Source organism: Perognathus longimembris, chromosome 1 (genome assembly GCF_023159225.1).
Source record: "Perognathus longimembris pacificus isolate PPM17 chromosome 1, ASM2315922v1, whole genome shotgun sequence".
In the NCBI taxonomy this organism is placed as follows: Eukaryota; Metazoa; Chordata; class Mammalia; order Rodentia; family Heteromyidae; genus Perognathus; species Perognathus longimembris.
In genome coordinates, this window is record NC_063161.1 from 6,302,206 (window position 1) to 6,319,701 (window position 17,496).

General features: G+C 54.1%; 1 protein-coding gene across 1 annotated transcript in view; it reads right to left on the bottom strand.

Annotated features, from left to right (window-relative positions):
• Positions 1-2,034: 2,034 nt before the first annotated feature.
• The window catches only part of Fam83f (family with sequence similarity 83 member F), a 28,245-nt gene continuing 12,783 nt past the window's right edge, over positions 2,035-17,496 (bottom strand). Inside the window, exons 2-5 of the mRNA XM_048355043.1 lie at positions 10,616-10,783; positions 10,052-10,173; positions 8,384-9,078; positions 2,035-2,350 (exon numbers count right to left, since the gene is read on the bottom strand). Coding sequence (XP_048211000.1) covers positions 2,301-2,350; positions 8,384-9,078; positions 10,052-10,173; positions 10,616-10,783 — 1,035 coding nt within the window. The 3' untranslated portion in view covers positions 2,035-2,300. The remainder of the gene's footprint in view (positions 2,351-8,383; positions 9,079-10,051; positions 10,174-10,615; positions 10,784-17,496) is intronic.

Sequence of the window (17,496 nt, forward strand, 5' to 3'; positions counted from 1 at the left end):
CGGCTCAGTGTACACCCCCCGGGGCTCTGTAAAGGGCTCTCTCCCAAGCCACTCTTCGTTTGGAGGTGGCGTCCAGCAGGGTGGCGGGCACACACAGTCGGTGCTCACTGAAACGCCGCTCCTTCTTGGATCCCGGTAGGACTAACCCTGCACGGAGGACAGACAGCGGTCACCAGTCTAGTGAGCGTCCTCAGGCCTCCAGGGACGGCCCCTCGGCCTCAGGCCGGGCTGCTGCATTTCCCACCCTCCTGGGAGCAGAACCCCAGGTGGCAGCCACACTAGGGCCTCGGTAGGGCCGGGGTGGTCAGCCTTGCTCAGGGCTGCACTGGTTAACCCACCCTCGAGGAGAAAATGGCAGCCTGGAGCTCCTCGGTGGGCAGAGATGGTGCAGCCCAGGCCTAGGGCTGAAAATGCCCTTTCGTCCTGTCCCTTGTGGGATGGAGGTGCCACCCAACCGGGCAGGCCAGATGCAGCCTTGGGACGAGATGGTTTTGAGAACCCCGTGTGTATGTGCAGGTGCTGGCTCTAAGCAGGGAGAAGCCAAGGGGCTCAGGGCCAGTGGTGGGGGCCGGGAGGGGCGGAGAGGCTGGGATCCACCTTCCCCCTCCCCCACAAGGATGAAGCTGGGGCTGAGGGGGCGCGAGGGGCCTGCCCTGCAGGCTGGCACTCTGCCCAGCACAAGGAATGGCTTTCTCTCTGGCATACGATTCTCCCTTCCCTTCTGCAGAAAGTGAGGAGAACCCTTTCTTGGCATAGGGGGAAACTGAGGCAGAAAGGAGCAAGGGTCTAAGAGAAGGGGCGGCCCAGAAAGCCTCAGTACTCCATTAGTCTAGTCCCTTCCCTAGGGCATGAGGAGGGCGAGTTCTTTCCACCACTGCAACGTAGGCATCCTGGGTCCTGTACCTTCAAGGCGACCACTTGGAGCTGGGGTGTAACTGCCCGCACCCCACCCCAGCCCTCCTCCCTCCCCACCACCTAGAATGAGCCTGTACCACACTGCCAGGCCTTGGTGCAAAGGGAAGCACTTCTCGGAAGTGTTTAATTCTCACAGGGGCTGGGGGGGGGTGGTCCCTTCCCCACCCTGGAAGCTAACCTCTGGCTGACAGAGGAGACCCTGCCTCTCCACCCAGCACCCCTGTCTGCCTCCCGCCAGCTGCCTTGCGGACAGCAGCGTCCCCCAGCCCCTGCTGCGAGTCTAAGGACTCAGCAGAAGCAGAGGGGGCAAGAGTTTGGCTCAGAGGTCAGAGGCCCAGGAAGGCTGCTGTGCGGCGCCGGCCTCCCTCCCTCCCGCCACCCGCCCAGGCCGGGCTGGCCACGGCTCCTGGCCCAGTCACGCCTGGCCCAGCAGGGTGGTGACGGACCGCACCAGCCCGCTCCTCGGAGCGGAGGCCCCTGAGAACATCCTGGCTTCCTGCAGGAAGTTAGGACTAGAGGTTGGCTGAAGCGCAGCTGGAGAGAGCCTGGCTGGGGAGAGGGGCTGAGGGCAGTGCTGCTCACGGAGCCTAGGTCCTCACCACGCCCCGAATTGCGCTTCGCACCAAGGCATGCTGAGGGGAGGAGCAGCCCCCCGGCAAGGCACTGTGGGAACCCTGAGGCTTGTAGCAGGCACCTGCCGAGGAGGCCCCGGGTTCTCAGGCTGAGCCCGCCACGGGGGTGCCAGGAAGGGAAACACTCACTCACACCAACTTCAGATCCTCCCCTGGCTCGGGGAGCCCCCAGCATCTTCCCCCACACCCCACTCCGTCTGCTGCCGGAGTCCAAAGGGACTGGGCGGGAAGGCCAAGGCAGCCCCATCTTCCACGTGGAGTTCTGGGAATGGAGCGAGACTGAATCTCGAACTTCCTGCCTCGGAGCCTCATCCACTCCCTCCCCCCCCCACCCCCAATCTTCTCAGGGGGAGTAGAAAGCACCAGAAGCCCGAGGAAGGAGAAGCCGGATGGCCGGAACTGCCCTGGAGACTGTTCTGTGAAAGCAGAGGATGGGGTGTGGGGGGGGGACCTGCGGGGTGGGGGGGGGGAGGCTGCAGAGGGAGTGGGCAGAAAGGAGCGAGGACACTGGTCAAGCTTCCACTTCATGTAAACAAGGTGGTGGTGACCTTGCTGGCCACTGTAGTCTGGTGAAGGTGGCGGCTGTCTTGAGGTGCTGCGAATCCCCCCTGCCTGGGATTCTGCCCTGAGGTCAGGATGAAGGCCGCGGGAACAAAGGTCGGGGGTCGGGGGTCTGATGTGCAAACAGGTGCTGGGGTGGCGCGCCGGCTCCGGAGTGCTGGGCAGGACAGGAGGGCCCCCCAGGCCTGCGGCTCAGGAAATCACACAGTTGCTGGGCTTGGTGGAACCTGGACTTGTTTTACCTGTGGAGACAAGGCACATAAGCGAGCGGCTCGGCAGATTGGCCCCAACCCCCGTGTCCCGTCTATGCCTCCCTTTTAGGGGGCCCAGGGTTACTGTCTCCCTCCTAATCTGTTGATACAGGAGCTAGGTCCTTTGGGCACCCAGGAAAGAAATGGAAGACGCTTCCTGTTACAACAGACTCGGCGAGCTGCGCTGCTTGAAGCTCAGCTCAGCCCAGCCCGCGGGGTTCCGGGGGCTTACGCAGTAGCCCTGTTCCCAGACCACTCTCAGTTCCCTCGGCCCTGCTGGTGGCTGGAAGAGGAAAATTGTGCCTCGCGAAGCCGCAGCTGCCCTGCGAGACGGGTGGCCGCACTGCAGGACGCTGGAAGGATGGAGGGAAGGTCCCAGGCAGAGGCTGGGTGGGCAGTGCGGGCCGCTCCCCTCCAGGTCGGTAGCCCATTCCTCCCCATCCTGGGCCTCGCAACCACTCCTACTGCCTTGGCCATCCCAGGAAGGGTGGCCAGTGTTGAGCCCACTCCAGCTGACCTGCGGGTGGGTGTGGGGCAGCTGCAAGGCAGACCTGACACTTCGAGTTGGCCCTGGAGGTGTGGGGCAGTTGGAGGCACAGTCCATGCCGGAGCCAGGCCTGTGCCTCTCCCAGGCGGCCCCGGTGTTATTTCCTGCCAGCTCCTCCCCGCAGGGCAAGGGCTGCTTCCCCTGGCTCACACCACCTTCCAGAGCGCTGCCGCTATGAGCTGCATAAAGGCGTCTCTGCCTCCTCTAGCAGACCTGGGGCCCGGGTTCTGTAGCTGTGTCCCCAAACTTGCCACAGGCCACTGTCCCACCCACGGTGTGCACTGATGTCAGCCCCTGCCACATCTGGGCCATCCCGAAGTCGCACTGCAGGACTTCACTGCAACGCTCTCTGAGTCCCCAGTTTGGACAGCAGCTGCCGAGGTGGACGGGGGAGAGGAAACGGGCCCCCTCCCAGTGGAGCAGAGAGCTGCCTCTGATATACCAGGCCTTCAAGCCCCTCGCTGCTGCTGCAGACACACACACAAACACACACACACACCAACACACCCACACACACATACACACAGCCCCTTGCTGCTGCTGTGGCTATATACATACACAAACTCACACACAGAACCCCTCTCTGCTGCTTTGGACACACCCTCCCTCACACCCTCCCTCCCTCCCTCCCTCCCTCCCTCCCTCCCTCCCTCCCTCCCTCCGCAGTGGCTGGTTTGATCTGTGGGCCTGCTAAGCAGATGCAGGGTTCCTCCCCAGAGGCCGCAGCATTTTGGAGGCAGGTAAGCAGAATCTGGGCAGGACCAGGGCTCTGGGGGCTGGGGGTGGGCAGGAGGGCTCCCCAGCTCCTTCCCAAAGAAGGCTGTCCTTGCAGGGCCTGCCACCTCTGTTCCTAGGGCTGGATGTGAAACTGGGGAGATCCCGGAGCCTCCAAATTCATTTCCATGCTTCGAACAGGGCACAGAAACTGGCTTAGGGTGAACTCCTTGGTGCTCCATCCGTCAGTGCTCATTTATCAGGAACCTATTGCAGGCAGACCCGTCGGCACCCGGGCCGACAGGGAAGAACCCATGAACAACACTGTTTCTACAAAGTATGTGTGGCATGGTGTGGGCGGCCCAAAGAAGGCGGAGAAGTTAAGTGGCAAAGGGAGAGGACACTGCTGCCAGAGAACAGGGTGCAGAGTGCAGGGGGAGGGGCACTGCCGGGTGTGGGGGGGGAGGGGCCAGGGTACGGTGCCCCACGGCTGGGATATGTGAGCTCCATGGAAGGCTGTGACCAGAACAACAGCCCCGCTTTCTGTGGCCTTCAGGGCTTCCCCTTCCTTTTATCTGGAAAAGTCACTCCTGGTATCCACATGTGCTCTGCCTCCTCCTCCAGGCTTTGCTTGAACTCCCCCTGACCAGAGGCCTCCACAGCAAGGTCATTCCGCCACCCCCCCGCCCCGTTTTCCGGCCTCGCACCAGGAGCATTGTTCGTTGTGCCCTTGGCTGGCTTAGAATGGGGCCAGCACAGGGCTGACATTTCACAGACACAGACCTAGGAGATTCAGTGAGCGGGCAGGTGGTGGCCAGCTCCTTGGGGCTTGAATTGATGCTATCAACTAGACAAGAGCAGCCGTCCCTGGTGATGTGCCCTCGCTCGCCCCATGCCTTCCTGAGCCCCAGCCAGGCCCAGGAGAAACAGGAAGGGCAGGGAGAATCACCGAGAGCGGGCTCGGCCACCTGGCTCTGGGGCTGAGATGTTTTGGTTATGACGACCCCCCCTCCCCGCCCCTCTGGGTGATGGGAGCCCCTGCTTCACAGTGATGGGAATCATTTGGTCTGGCTGTGGGAGGGGGATCTGCCCCATGCAGCTCAGGCAGTGCTGACATTTCACAAGCAGCGCTTGTGGACTCATCCAGAAAGGAGGCCTCCAGGCCGTAGGGAGCTCGGAGCCAGGGAGCGCTTTCCCATCCCTTTCCAGACGAGGGATCAGAGCCCACCAGTTCCACAGACTGACACAGGGAAACCCCAAGTCCCCCAATCCAGGAACCCAGTGGCTGGGGGAAGGGGGAGCCAAGAGAGTTCCTGAGGCACGGCCACAGAGGGTCACCTCAGAGCATGCTGGGAAGGAAAGTCTCCGCACCTGTTCTACTCTCAGCTAGCAGGAAGCCAACAGGAAAGATCCAGCCCCCACACAGGCCTTCCCTCTTCCAAAGTCTTTAAAGAAGAAGGGAAGGGAGGCCAATCCAAGCCTTCCAGAGACAGCCAGCAAGTGCAGGGAGGCAGACACTGTGCTGCCTGGATATATGGGTTTGCCTCTCAAGAGTGAAGAGGTTTTGGGGACACGCGGCCGCCAGGCCGAATGTTTGCAAAGATCAGATGACCGCTTTACACCCCATCACACCCTGCACCCCTCTCCACGGGGACCCCCTGCTGGGAGAGTTTTGAGGACAGCCTGAAAGTTCCCTGAGAACATTGCCTTGAGGCTCCTCTGTGTCACGGTGTCACTTGCTGATCTGAGGACTTTCTGTAGTGGAAAACTACATGGGAAAATCAGGGCTCTTGTTTAAAATGCAGAATTTTGAGGCCACTTCAGCAGTAAAGACTTCTTTTTTTTTTTTTTTGCCAGTCCTGGGGCTTGAACTCAGGGCCTGAGCACTGTCCTTGGCTTCTTTTTGCTTAAGGCTAGCACTCTGCCACTTGGGCCACAGCGCCACTTCTGGCTTTTTGTTTATGTGGTGCTGAGGAATCGAACCCAGGGCTTCATGCATGCTAGGCAAGCACTCTTGCCAGTAGGCCACATTCCCAGCCCCTCTATTCAGACATTTGTAACAAGCCTGGGGACATCACCTGGATGGTTTAGGAAGGAGGGAAGGCAGGGGCCAGGGCCAGTAGGGAAAGGAGAAAGGGAATGCTCAACTTCTGCCACTAGAGGGGGCTCTGAGCCTTCAAACTACTTCCTGTTCCCCTGCCCCAAACCCAAAGGGAGCTACTCCATTTGTGAGGCTCTCCCAGGAGCCAGGCTTGGGGCTGCCAAAATTCGCATGCTGTTTGACAACTATGTATGCTTCTTATCAAGCAATGTTGCAGGCTGTTGGCATTTCTTATCTTTCTCTTTCACCCACTTTGTCATCAACCCCCATTCTTCCTTGAGACAGAGTCAGGACAGAGTCAGAATCAACTCAAAGGGACCTGGGAACCCCTCCTCAGCTCGCCCTTCCTCTTCTGGAAGAATAGACAACCCTGGGGAGGGAGGAGTGTGTCTAAGGAGCGATGTGTCTTAAGCTGAGACCTTGCCACAGAAGTGAAAGCGGTTTCTCCCCACCACAGCTGCAGGTGAGTGAGCGTTGGTCGCAGCCCCACCGTGGGCCCCTCCATGTTGTCAGGGTCTCAGCTTTCTAATATGTGCAGATGGGGGGGGGGCGGGCTGGCACCAAGATGGAGCCTGCCTCCTACGTATGGAAGATGGGGGCATATTAAGGCCTTGGGAAGGGACTGGGGTCTCATCCCTGTCTTTGGGGAAGAAAGCAGGGGGAGGTCTCCTGAGGGAGCTTGAGCTCCCTGAAGGGAGCTTCCCCTGAAGGGAAGGGTCTCTGGAACTGGAGACCCCCGGCACAGCTGCTAGCTGTGCGGATGCGTCCCTGTCCTCCCAAGCGTGGAGGGGCGGGGGTGGCCCTGGGACTCCCTTGGGGCCCAGCTGCCTGTGTGTGCCACCCAACCTTGCGGTCAGGCGCTCTGGAGAGGGACTTCTACAGCCACGGTGCTTGGGTGGCTTCTGGGCACAGTTTTCAAATGTTCAGAGACAGGCGGCAGTGGCCTCCCAAGTCATCCCAGATAACGGGGGCTGTGCGACACACACACCAGTGTCAGCGGGAAGGGACAAGACAATGGGCCTTGTGTTTCTATGGCAACAGCACCTCAGGGTAAGGGGCAGAGGGAAGAAGAGAAAGCTTCCACGGCACTTCCAGTCAAGACTTGGGAAATAGCCCCTTGGTGGTTGGGCTCGGGCCCTCCCCTGCCCTGCCAGGTGTTCACCATGGCAACCCTCTCTCCAACAAGATGGCATCTGGTACGGAGGGGGCCCAGGGAGCAGGGACAAGGGCCAGCTACCCTCTTCTGACAGGATGTGGCCTGGGTTTGAGGTGGCCCAAGGCCGCTCTGAGACCTCTTAGGGTGCCTCTCCCAGCTTCTACCTGCCACCTCAGGCTGAAAGGAAGGCAGTGGGGGGCAAGGGGGGAGAACTCTGCAGGGCCTTCCGGCAGCAGGGGTGGGCGAGGCAGCCCTGGTGATCCCACCACGCTCACGTCAGAGACCCCGACCTGCGCTAAGCGGAGATACATCCCTGAGCACCTCGGGGGGGCAGTGCTGGAAGGTGGTCGAGGGGAAGGGGTGGTGTCCTTGCTCTCAAACCACTCACTACTGGGTCAGAGCTGGGCCCATGGGATCACACCCAAGTCCTGGGCCTGGGCTAAGACCCAAGGCCTCACTGACACAGACTATGGAGGGAGGGAGAAATCCCAACATGGAAATTCTTCTGGCTCAGGGACGCGTGGACAAGAAGGCAGCACTGCAGCCTGGCTGGCACCACCAGCCTCCTGGAAGGCCGTACCAGAAGCTGCTCCAGAGAGAGGGGTGACAGCCAGGGCCTAGCTGGGCTTGGCAGCTTATGCCCATAATCCTGCTACTCAGGAGGCTGAGCTCTGAGGACTGCAGTTCAAAGCCAGCCTGGATAGGAAAGTCTATGAGAATCTTATTGCCAATGAACTACCCCAAAAGCCCGAAGTGGAGAGCTGGCTCGAGAGGTAGAGCTCCAGTCTTGAACAAAAAGAAGCTCAGGGACAGGGCCCAGGCCCTGAGTTCAAGACCCAAGAATGGGACCCCCCAAAACCCCCAAAGGCCAGGGCCTTGAGGGGATCCCAGAGAGGGCCAGAGAGACACCTCTACCACCACTACTGCCGCCATCGCCACCACCACTGCCACTACGTGCCTCCCAGAGCATCAACCTGGTTGTTAGACATGAGAAAAGTCCAAGGAGCACAGAAACAGGAAGCTGGGTCAGGACACCAATGGAGCCCAGGGAAGGGTGGGTGTGTCCGACCAGGTTAGAGCTTGCTGACTGTAATCTGAGGAGGAATGAGGCTCACCACAAAGAACAGGAGCCCCAGAGCCAGGGCTCACGTCTCTGCCCTGCCCCTCGATGGGCCGGGCCCCTTTCATGTCACAGTTCTTTGTTTGCTGCAGTTCGTGTGAGGACTGAGGCGAATGCTATCTACTAGGAGTGACACCGGCGTCCCGTGACGCTGCTCCTGGCAAGGCCCGCATAGACCTCCCTTCTTGCAGAAAAGAAGGGGAAAACTCAGAACTGTGCCGACCTGTGTGGACATGCCAGGGGCCGCCAGGCTGGGAGGTGGCGCTCTTCTGACTGCCTTCCCACCCAGGCCAGCAAGCTGCTGCCTGCAGGTGAGGCGAAGCTCCCCACTAGGGCCATGAGTGGTGCCCAGGCAGGGCTGCCGGGGACCTGGGGAGCAGGCTCACCTGAGACATCGATGCTGGAATCCTCCATTGGCCTCTTCCCCGAGAGGAGCTCCACCTCCGTAACGGTGTCGGTGGAGAGGGAGCTGGCCATGCTGTGGGGCGCCGCAGGCCTCTTGGCCCGTCGGCTGAAGAACCTGCCACCGAAGCGCTTGCCCTCCTTGGCCGGGGTGGCCTCTCCATTGGCAGCTTCACCCTTGCCGTTCTGGGTTAGCATCTCTCGGGGCTTAGGCCTCCAGTCTAGGGGCATGTGAGAGGTGATCCTGGCATCCTTCTGGCTCAGCTCCCTCAAAGGAATGGGGTCCACGGGGGGCAGCACCTGCTCCACTGTGACCAGGTCGTTCAGGAAGCTCTCCAGGCGCCGGGCCGCCTCGCCCCCGCCGCTGCCCTCCTCTTGCCCCTCCGGGTTGCCACCAGCCTCCCGCTGCTGCCGGCTCGCCCAGCGCATCATCTCCCCCGGAGGGGGACGGCTGCCTGCCACCAGGGAGTACTTGGGGTTGATCAGCTTGCGGGCCACAGTGGAGGAGTAGTTAAGGCCAAGTCTGCCTGCGCCTCCTGCCAGGCCCAGCTGCCGGTACAAGTTCACCTCCTCGGAGATGGCGTACAGCTCCCGGAACTCCACATCGAAGGGCTCTACATTCTGCCCGGTCAGGAGGAGGAGAAGGTTCCTGTCCACGTAGGAGGAACTCCAGGTGAACCTGAGGACGCGAGGACAGAAGAGCGTGTGCATGTGCCTGAGCCTCTCCAGGGCCTTGCCAATGGCCATTTCAACACTCCTGCCCTGCCCTGGCCTGTCCCATCACCGTGGCTGGATTACACCACCTGGCGGAGGAAGGCAGCTCTGGGGTACTCTCCTGCCACTGACCCAAATCCTCCTGTTCAAACAGAGAAAGGCAGCCACAGACACCAGGTATGAGAAACCAGGCCTGGCTTCACACCAGGTTTCTACCCTCGTGGGCCTTTCAACAATGGGGTTTATGGGACCCGGAAACAAAACATCCCGGAGAGATCACTGAACTTACAGTGTGTGAGGCTGACTTAAAGAACTCACATCCCGACATTAGCTAAGTCCTCACTACAAATGCACTCACTACACAGTGATCAGCTGCTGCCAGGGTACTAGGGCACCACTCCTTACTGGTTCTTCTCTGAATTTTTAGAGCACCACAGAAACCCATTACTTTAACCAGGAAAAAGGACTCAGGCTATTTATTAATCGTTACATGTGCTCAGGTCTCTTCTCACCTAGATTTTAATTTATATGGAAGTGAGAGATTGCACATACACTGTCTCTCGTGTTCCTGGTAATTTATTTTTTTTTTTTTACATTAAAATTCTAGAGACATCCCTCCATGCTACATCTGCATATTTCATTCCCAGGTCTGGTCCATTCTACTTTTGGCTTGTCCCAGCTAAGAACTAGCTTCAAAACGCAACCAGCTGCCAAGTCCCATGAGATGCAGGCAGTGCTTTTCTGTGTAGGCAGAGGTGACTCTTTCCAGAATAATACATCAGCCAGAAAGTGTAAGGGAAGGGCTATTTCGCATTGGGCAAACAATGCCTCTTCAAACTCCTGGCTGTGGAGTGTCCAGTGGAGCCCCTTCCCGAACAGTTACCATGAATAAAGAAAGAAAGGCCTCCTGGAACCTTCTCTGATCCGGCTCCGCTCACCTGTAAGATCCAGTGGCTACTTTGTCCCCATCCACCATGAGGAACCTGGATGACAGGGTCCCCTTGATCCTCCCCAGGGGCATGTAGAAGCCGACACCGGTGACAGAGCGGACGCGGATGTTCTGTGGAAAGAGGGGAAAGGCACTGTGGTTCTGCCAGGGACAAGGCTTTGCTTCAGCACAGGGAAGAGCCTCTCGGGCACAAACCCTGCCTGCGGGCTCGGCTTCACTAGAGTCTCTGCCTCCTTCAGTTTTTCATAATGAGGGCTACTGGGGAGGATGCAACCATCGCACTGTGGGCGTGGATAAGTCCAGGGGTCCCCCAAAGTTCCCCCACAGCTCTAACTTGACCCCAGTGGCTCTGCAAGCTCATTATCCCACCACTGGGCCAACGCTACCTCTTCAGCCTCAGCAGCCAAGGGTAAAACTGACCTTGGAAAAGGTAGAGATGTGAACTTTACCTGAGCCCCTAGGCTGGGTGTGTGTGGGATGGGCAGGAGGAGGAGCCAGAGGAAAGGAGTAGATGGCATCTCCTGGCCATACCCACCACCATGGTGCAGCTTACCCGGATACGGAAGTCAGTAAGCTCCAGGCCCTGACACATCTCCAGGAAGTACTTCACTCCGGCCTCATCCAGGATGATGTACACGGGGACCCGGCGCTTAAAGGCAGCATCCACAATGTCTTGGAAAATGTCGCTGTCGGTGAAGAGGTCCATGACCACAGCAATGACCTGGGCAGGGAAGGACGTCGTGACTATACACCTGCCAAGACACACCTGCTCAGACCTCGCTCACCCTGGGGTAACTCCAGCCTGCCTGCACCACTCACGGGTTCTCCATCTGAGCACATCTGAATCCAGGAGAGGGGGCTGGAGGTGGGGGCTCTGATGTTTGTACTTTGTTCTAGTCAAATCCCAGCTCCTTCTGGATATTTCTAGCAACTCTAATGATACTTCATCAAGGGCTATCGGGAGACCAGAGTCTCCTGCTGTCCCCCCCCCCCCACGGAAATGACCAGGCACAAGGAGATGCCCTCTCCGAGGTACAGGGGAGGGTCCTGCGCCCTCCCCACAGCTGTGCGGAGCTCTGTGCTTCCCCAGTCCAGAGCCACGATGGGCTCCAGTTGGCTCGGCTGCCTCTGGCCTCAGGTGTCTAGGCCTTCCCTCCTGTTCCATCTGTAGATCAAGGACACTCTTATCTCAAATTAACCACTCAAAAAACTGGGAGTGGAGCTGTGGCTCAAAAGTGGTAGATTGCTAGCCTTGAGCACTCAAGGGACTTGAGCTCAGGGACAGCACCCAGACCCTGAGTTCAAGCCCCATGACAGAAAGAAAGAAAACAGAGTGGGATGCCTTAGGGTGCCTAGACAAGTGAACAGGGAGGAGAACCGAGCAGGGAAGTTGGCTGGGCTGTCTGAAAGGATGTGAGTGGCACTGCAGGAGAGAATGCCTATTCTACACACAGGTGCCAGGTGACTGATCCAGCAGGGGTCTCTGAAGCAGGCATTTCAGGTAAAAGGTATAGCAGTGGCAGAAGCACTGTGATGGTTAATTTTATGTGTTAACTTGACTGGGCCATGGTGTACAGATATTTAGTCAAACATTATTCTGGAAGATTATAGGGAGGTATGTTGGATGAGGTCAATATTTAGGTCAATGGCTTCAAATAAGGCAGATAACCCTCTTTAACATGGATGGCCTTGTCCAATCAATTGGAAGATCTTCACAGAACAGGATGGCTTCTCCTGAGCAAGAAGGAATTCTTCCAGCAGCCTGCCTTTGGACTTGGACTGCAACTCTGCCCTGGATCTCCAGCCTGCAGCCTATCCTGGGATTCTGGGCTCCTGTCTCCACAATCCCAGGAGCCAATCCTTAAAAAATAATACCAAGCAGCAACACAAATTAGTGCACACTCCCTGTCTTTGTATCTCTGTCTCTGTCTGTCTCTGTCTCTCTCTCACACACACATACACACACACACACAAACTCACATACACATACACACAGACCCTGTAAGTTCTGTCTTCCCAGAGAACCCTCACTAACTAATACAGACACGGTGGATGGGATTGTCATGCATTAAATACATCCTGTGCATTTCATGCTAAAGTATTCATGAGTGCCTAAGTATTCATTTAGTTTAGGTGAATTTTCCAATCTGATTCTCATAATTTACTCTTCATTATTCCCACTTCATAATTGAGGGCATAAATGCAGAGGTGCAAGGTCATACACATAGCACACAGCAGAGCAAGAAACTGAGGACCACCTAATGGGAGTCTCCATTTCACTGTTTCACAGCAAAGGGACAGCTGCTAGATGTTTTTAGAAATACTGAATCAAAAACTCATTCTTGAAAAAAAACACCAAACAAGACAAACATCTTGGAAGATTGACAAAAAGAGATGAAAATATTCTGGTTGAAAAGTAACTATAGGCATAATAGAGAGTTAAGAATGGCAAAAAGAATATTAAAATCAACTGATGAATTTGTAGATGCAAATGGTGTGGACAACACACTAAAAAACAAAATAAACTAACAAAGTGGGATAGCTCAAGTAGTAGAGTGGCTGCCTAGTAAAAGTGAGGCCCGAGTTTAAACTTCAATTCCATTAAGAAAAAAAAGTCATAGTCAACAAAATATGGTATATTAGAAATGCATAAATTTATAAATAAATAAAAATGAAGCTTCTGTCCTAGGAATGTAAGTATGATCCAATATCAGAGAACCTATCAGTTTCATTTATATCGTGGCATCAAAATCATATATTTTCTTAATCATTTTTAAAGTATCTGACAAAGTTGATTGGACTTCCCTTTCCACATGAAATATATTTTATTTTATTTTTTGTAATTTATTAAAGAAAAGTTTTTTTTGACAAGGTGTTGTGCAAAAAGAGTACAGTTACATAGTAGGGCAGTGTATACATTTCTTGTGATATCTTACATCCTGTCTTTCTTTCCCTTCCTTAGGTCAGTAGACATATATACAATATACAATGTACCAAGAACATATACAATAGCCACGTGGCCTATGCCGAAGAAAATTTGCCTAGGGCTTTAAATGTAATGTCGACAATAGACAATATGTCGACAATAGTCTTATATGAATGTACATACATAGCTTTTGAGCTACTGTGATCCACTGAGAGGCCAATTTTTGACCTTTATATGTTGAGTAGTTGTTTGGTTTTAGTTACATAGTGTAGGGTCGCTGACCCAAACCTGTGGGAAATACCATTTAACAAGAAGTTTTTGGTTTCACAGACTTGTTCTCTACTGTCTCCCCTTCTCCCCACCTTAACAGTTATATATCAGGGAGATCATGCCCCTTTGTTTTCTGTGTTCTAGGCTTGTCTCGCTCAACATTATTTGTTCAAGTTCTGACCATTTCCCTGCGAATGCCAATATTTCACCATTTCTAATTGCTATGTAGTATTCCATTGTGTATAGGTACCATATTGTTTGGATCCATCCACATGAAATATTTTATTAACAGAAAAACTTAAAACATAGTTCCTTTAAATCTCAGGCAAACCAAGGATACATCTCAATCTATGCTACCGATCAGTACAGGGTTAGAGGTCCTAACCAATGCAATACAAGAAAAAAAAGACATAAGAGATGTGAGGACAGAAGACAAAACTTTCAATATTTAGAGATGATAACATTTTCATAGAAAATCCAGTAGTATCAGAAGAAAAGCTATTAGAATAGATTTGTGTGAAATTGACAGATAAAAGTAAAACTTGAAAGAATCAATACCTCTCTTCTGCAATAGTAACCAACTGAAATACAATAAAAAGGGTGTATTCACAATCACATCTTAAGCACATGGTATTAATATCTTTAGAGAGAATCTATAGGGATTAATATCTTTAGGGAGACTTTATTTTTTCTTCTGCTAGTCCTGGGGCTTGGGACTCATGGATTTTTTTTTTTTTTTTTTTTGGCCAGTCCTGGGGCTTGGACTCAGGGCCTGAGCACTGTCCCTGGCTTCTTTTTGCTCAAGGCTAGCACTCTGCCACTTGAGCCACAGCGCCACTTCTGGCCATTTTCTTTCTTTTTTTTTTTGGCCAGTCCTGGGCCTTGGACTCAGGGCCTGAGCACCGTCCCTGGCTTCTTCCCGCTCAAGGCTAGCACTCTGCCACTTGAGCCACAGCACCCCTGCTGGCCGTTTTCTGTATATGTGGTGCTGGGGAATCGAACCTAGGGCCTCGTGTATCCGAGGCAGGCACTCTTGCCACTAGGCTATATCCCCAGCCCACTTCTGGCCATTTTCTGTACATGTGGTGCTGGGGAATTGAACCCAGGGCCTCATGTATACGAGGCAAGTGCTCTTGCCACTAGGCCATATCCCCAGCCCCGGGACTCATGGATTTCTTAAGGTTCCAAATCACCAGCCACAAAGCAAATCAAATTTCAAAGATGTATTTTTTAAAAATGAGTCATTTTCTGTTCAAATAAAGGTAGTATAGACAAAGGTAACAGACAAGGGATGGGAGTGCAATACATGCAGCCAAAAGGAATTGGTAATATGCAAAGGATTTCTGTAAATCAGCAAGGAATAGACAAAAATAATTAGAAAAGTGGGCAAAAAATCGGAAGAGGCAATTCCCAGGAGGAAGTACCTGAATGGCTAATAAGCATATAAAGAACAGACTTCAAGTCATAATCAGAGAAATGAGAGAGAGCTACCATTTCACAACTACAGATGAACTAAAAATTAGAAAGATGGAAAACCTTCAGTGCTGGTAAGTGGGGGAAAGGGAACCCTCACAACACTGAGAGGAGATTGTTGCCTGGAGCAACAGGCAGAATGTCCTGGATTCTAATATATGCATAGCTATAAGCCAGCAAAACCACTTTTAGCCCTGCACCCCAGGGAGTCTCTTGGATCTTGGCACAGGCCTAGAAGCGGGCGGGAACAAAGGCATTCCAGCTTTCTTCGGGATAGCAAGGAGCTGGCAACCGTTGAGATGTCTTTCTCCAGAAGATTGGGTAAGGAAAATGTGAGTCATGAGCTAGGATGTTTTATAGCCGACAGCAGCAATGAGCTGGTTTCATGTGTAGTGACTTGGATAGTACTTTTAAAAATGGGTAGTTCAACTGAAACTGTTAGAGAGCTATATAGTCTAATACTATTTATGTAAAATAGTCTTTCTTTACTACAAATAATCCTTTTTCAAGGACACGAATATGTACTGAATGTAACTGTGGCACTGCCTACATGTGGACAAAGGATGGAAGGGAAGGCAGAGGAAGGAGAGAGCTGTCTCATGGGATGGTGGCCACAGGGTTCCGTGAATGGTGGCACACCGACAGTCGCACTTGAGGTCTCAAAAAGCCAAACCAGCTGGGCTCTGGTGGCTCACGCCTGCAATCCTAGCTACTCAGGAGGCTGAGATCTGAGGATTGCAGGTCGAAGCCAGCCTGAGCAAAAAAGTCTCTGTGATATTCTTATCTCCGATTAACTAAAAAACCAGAAGTGGTGCTGTGGCTCAAAAGTGGTAGAGTGCTAGCCTTGAGCAAAAAAGAGTGTGGGGACAGCACCCCAGGCCCCAAGTTTAAGCCTCTCGACAAAAAAAGTCAAACAAATCACATGAAGAAGCCCACGTTCAAGTTCTTCAGATGGGCAGGCCCAGTCCATGGTAGTCATGGGTAGGTATGGAGGGTTGGGCTGGCTCATGGGAGCTTTTGACAGGGTACTGCAGAGCTCCAGTTTCATTCCATCAAAAATGGGGTTCCCAGAGCACCAGCTCACCTTCTAAGAACTGTCTGAGGGCAACATCTGCTGTCCTTGCCTCTCCACTCTCTTTCTTACACTGTGCAGCTCAAGTCGACTCAAGGATCGCCTGACGGGCACCTGGGTGAGCCTCTTGGATTCACACTCTTAATGTTTATTTTGTAACTGAGAAAGTGGAGAAAACCGACCTGCCCCAGCCCCAAACTTTCTAAGTGTATGAGAGGTGGCAGCCGCCAGGGCCCACTTGTAGGAAGGAGGCTTGGTCTGCAAACCCTGGCGAGAGCCAGTCATCTGTGTCACTACCAATTAAACAATGAAGTATTGGTAGTAGGAAAAAAAAATCAATTGCTCACTGACTCTTGCAATTTACTTGTGGAGAAGTGATAATTACCCTCCACTTTGGTCTCTGAGGGCCCGGCTTGACATTCAGCTCTTCAGTATCAGGCCCTGGAAACGGGGCTCCCTGCCCCCTCCGCTGCGCCACCGGGTCCACGTGATTCTCCGTGTCAACACTAACTTCAAGGTTCCCAGTGTACAGTAGATGCAAGGAAATTGGGTTTTTCAGAAAAGGACTTTGCAGGCTCAGTAACCCAGGGACACATCAGGAGAGAAAAATCCTGCCCCTCTCCAGGCTGGCGCCTCACCCAGCATCCTTCACCTGGTTGTCTATTGATGTGCGACGCCGGGAGAGAGGTTAATTCGAGCTGGCAGTGGTTTTTTAGAAGCTGTCGCAGACACGCTGGCAAAGAGGCTCTGATGCTGTAGGACTTCTCCCGGGATGTTTCGTTAGCTCATCATCTCCTTTGATAGTCTGCCCAGGCGGCGAGGGCCGGGGAGGGGGGAGCAAGCAAGGGAAGGGGAGGGAGCTAGGGAGCCCCAGAATGCCCGTCTATCTGCCATTCAACTTTAATTACACTGCCAGCTTTGCGGATTCTCTTTCGGGATTCCTTAATTGCTGTATAGAGAATAAAGATGGAGAAAAGAGATCCACCTTGTCCTGCAGCCCTGGTAAGTTTGGATGACCTAGACTACACAGAACTCTGCCAGATGTCCACGCCCAGAGCCGGCTGCTGCTGGGACATGTCCCCCAGCCTGTCTCTCCAGCCCTCCCAAAATCAAATCTTTCCAGACCTGGCCAGAACCCAAGTCTACTGGCTTCTTCCCACTGACCAATTCAAGTCAGTTGCTGAGTCAGTCCTGCTGGTCCTACCCTCCAGATACTTTCTCAGGGTTAGCTCCTTGCTGTTCCCAGGAATACTGCCATTTTCGCTCAAGATCTCCTCCTTGGTCCAGGCTGAACTTTAGGTACAGTCTCCTGGCTGTCCTTTCTGCTTTGCCTCTGCCCTCTGATTCATTCTCCAAGCACTAGTTCCCTAAAACAAGTCTGACGCAATAGGCTCTGCTGCCCCAAAGGAGGTCCAAGCCACAGGACCTGGCATTCGAGGGCCTCATGACTGGTCCCTTTCTTCCCCTCCAGTTTCATTTTGGGCCATGCCACCTGGGCCCCTCATTTTGGGTCCCTCACAATGGCCTCCAGTCACTTTGACACAGGGCTTGTCTACCAGCACATGACTTTTCGGGGCTGTTTAGGGCTTTATTGTGGAGGCTGCTCTGTCTCTCTGTTGTACAATGTTTAGCAGCTTCTGTGGCTAGTGCCCACCAGTGCCAGCAGTACCACCCAGAAGTGATTGGCTAAAAG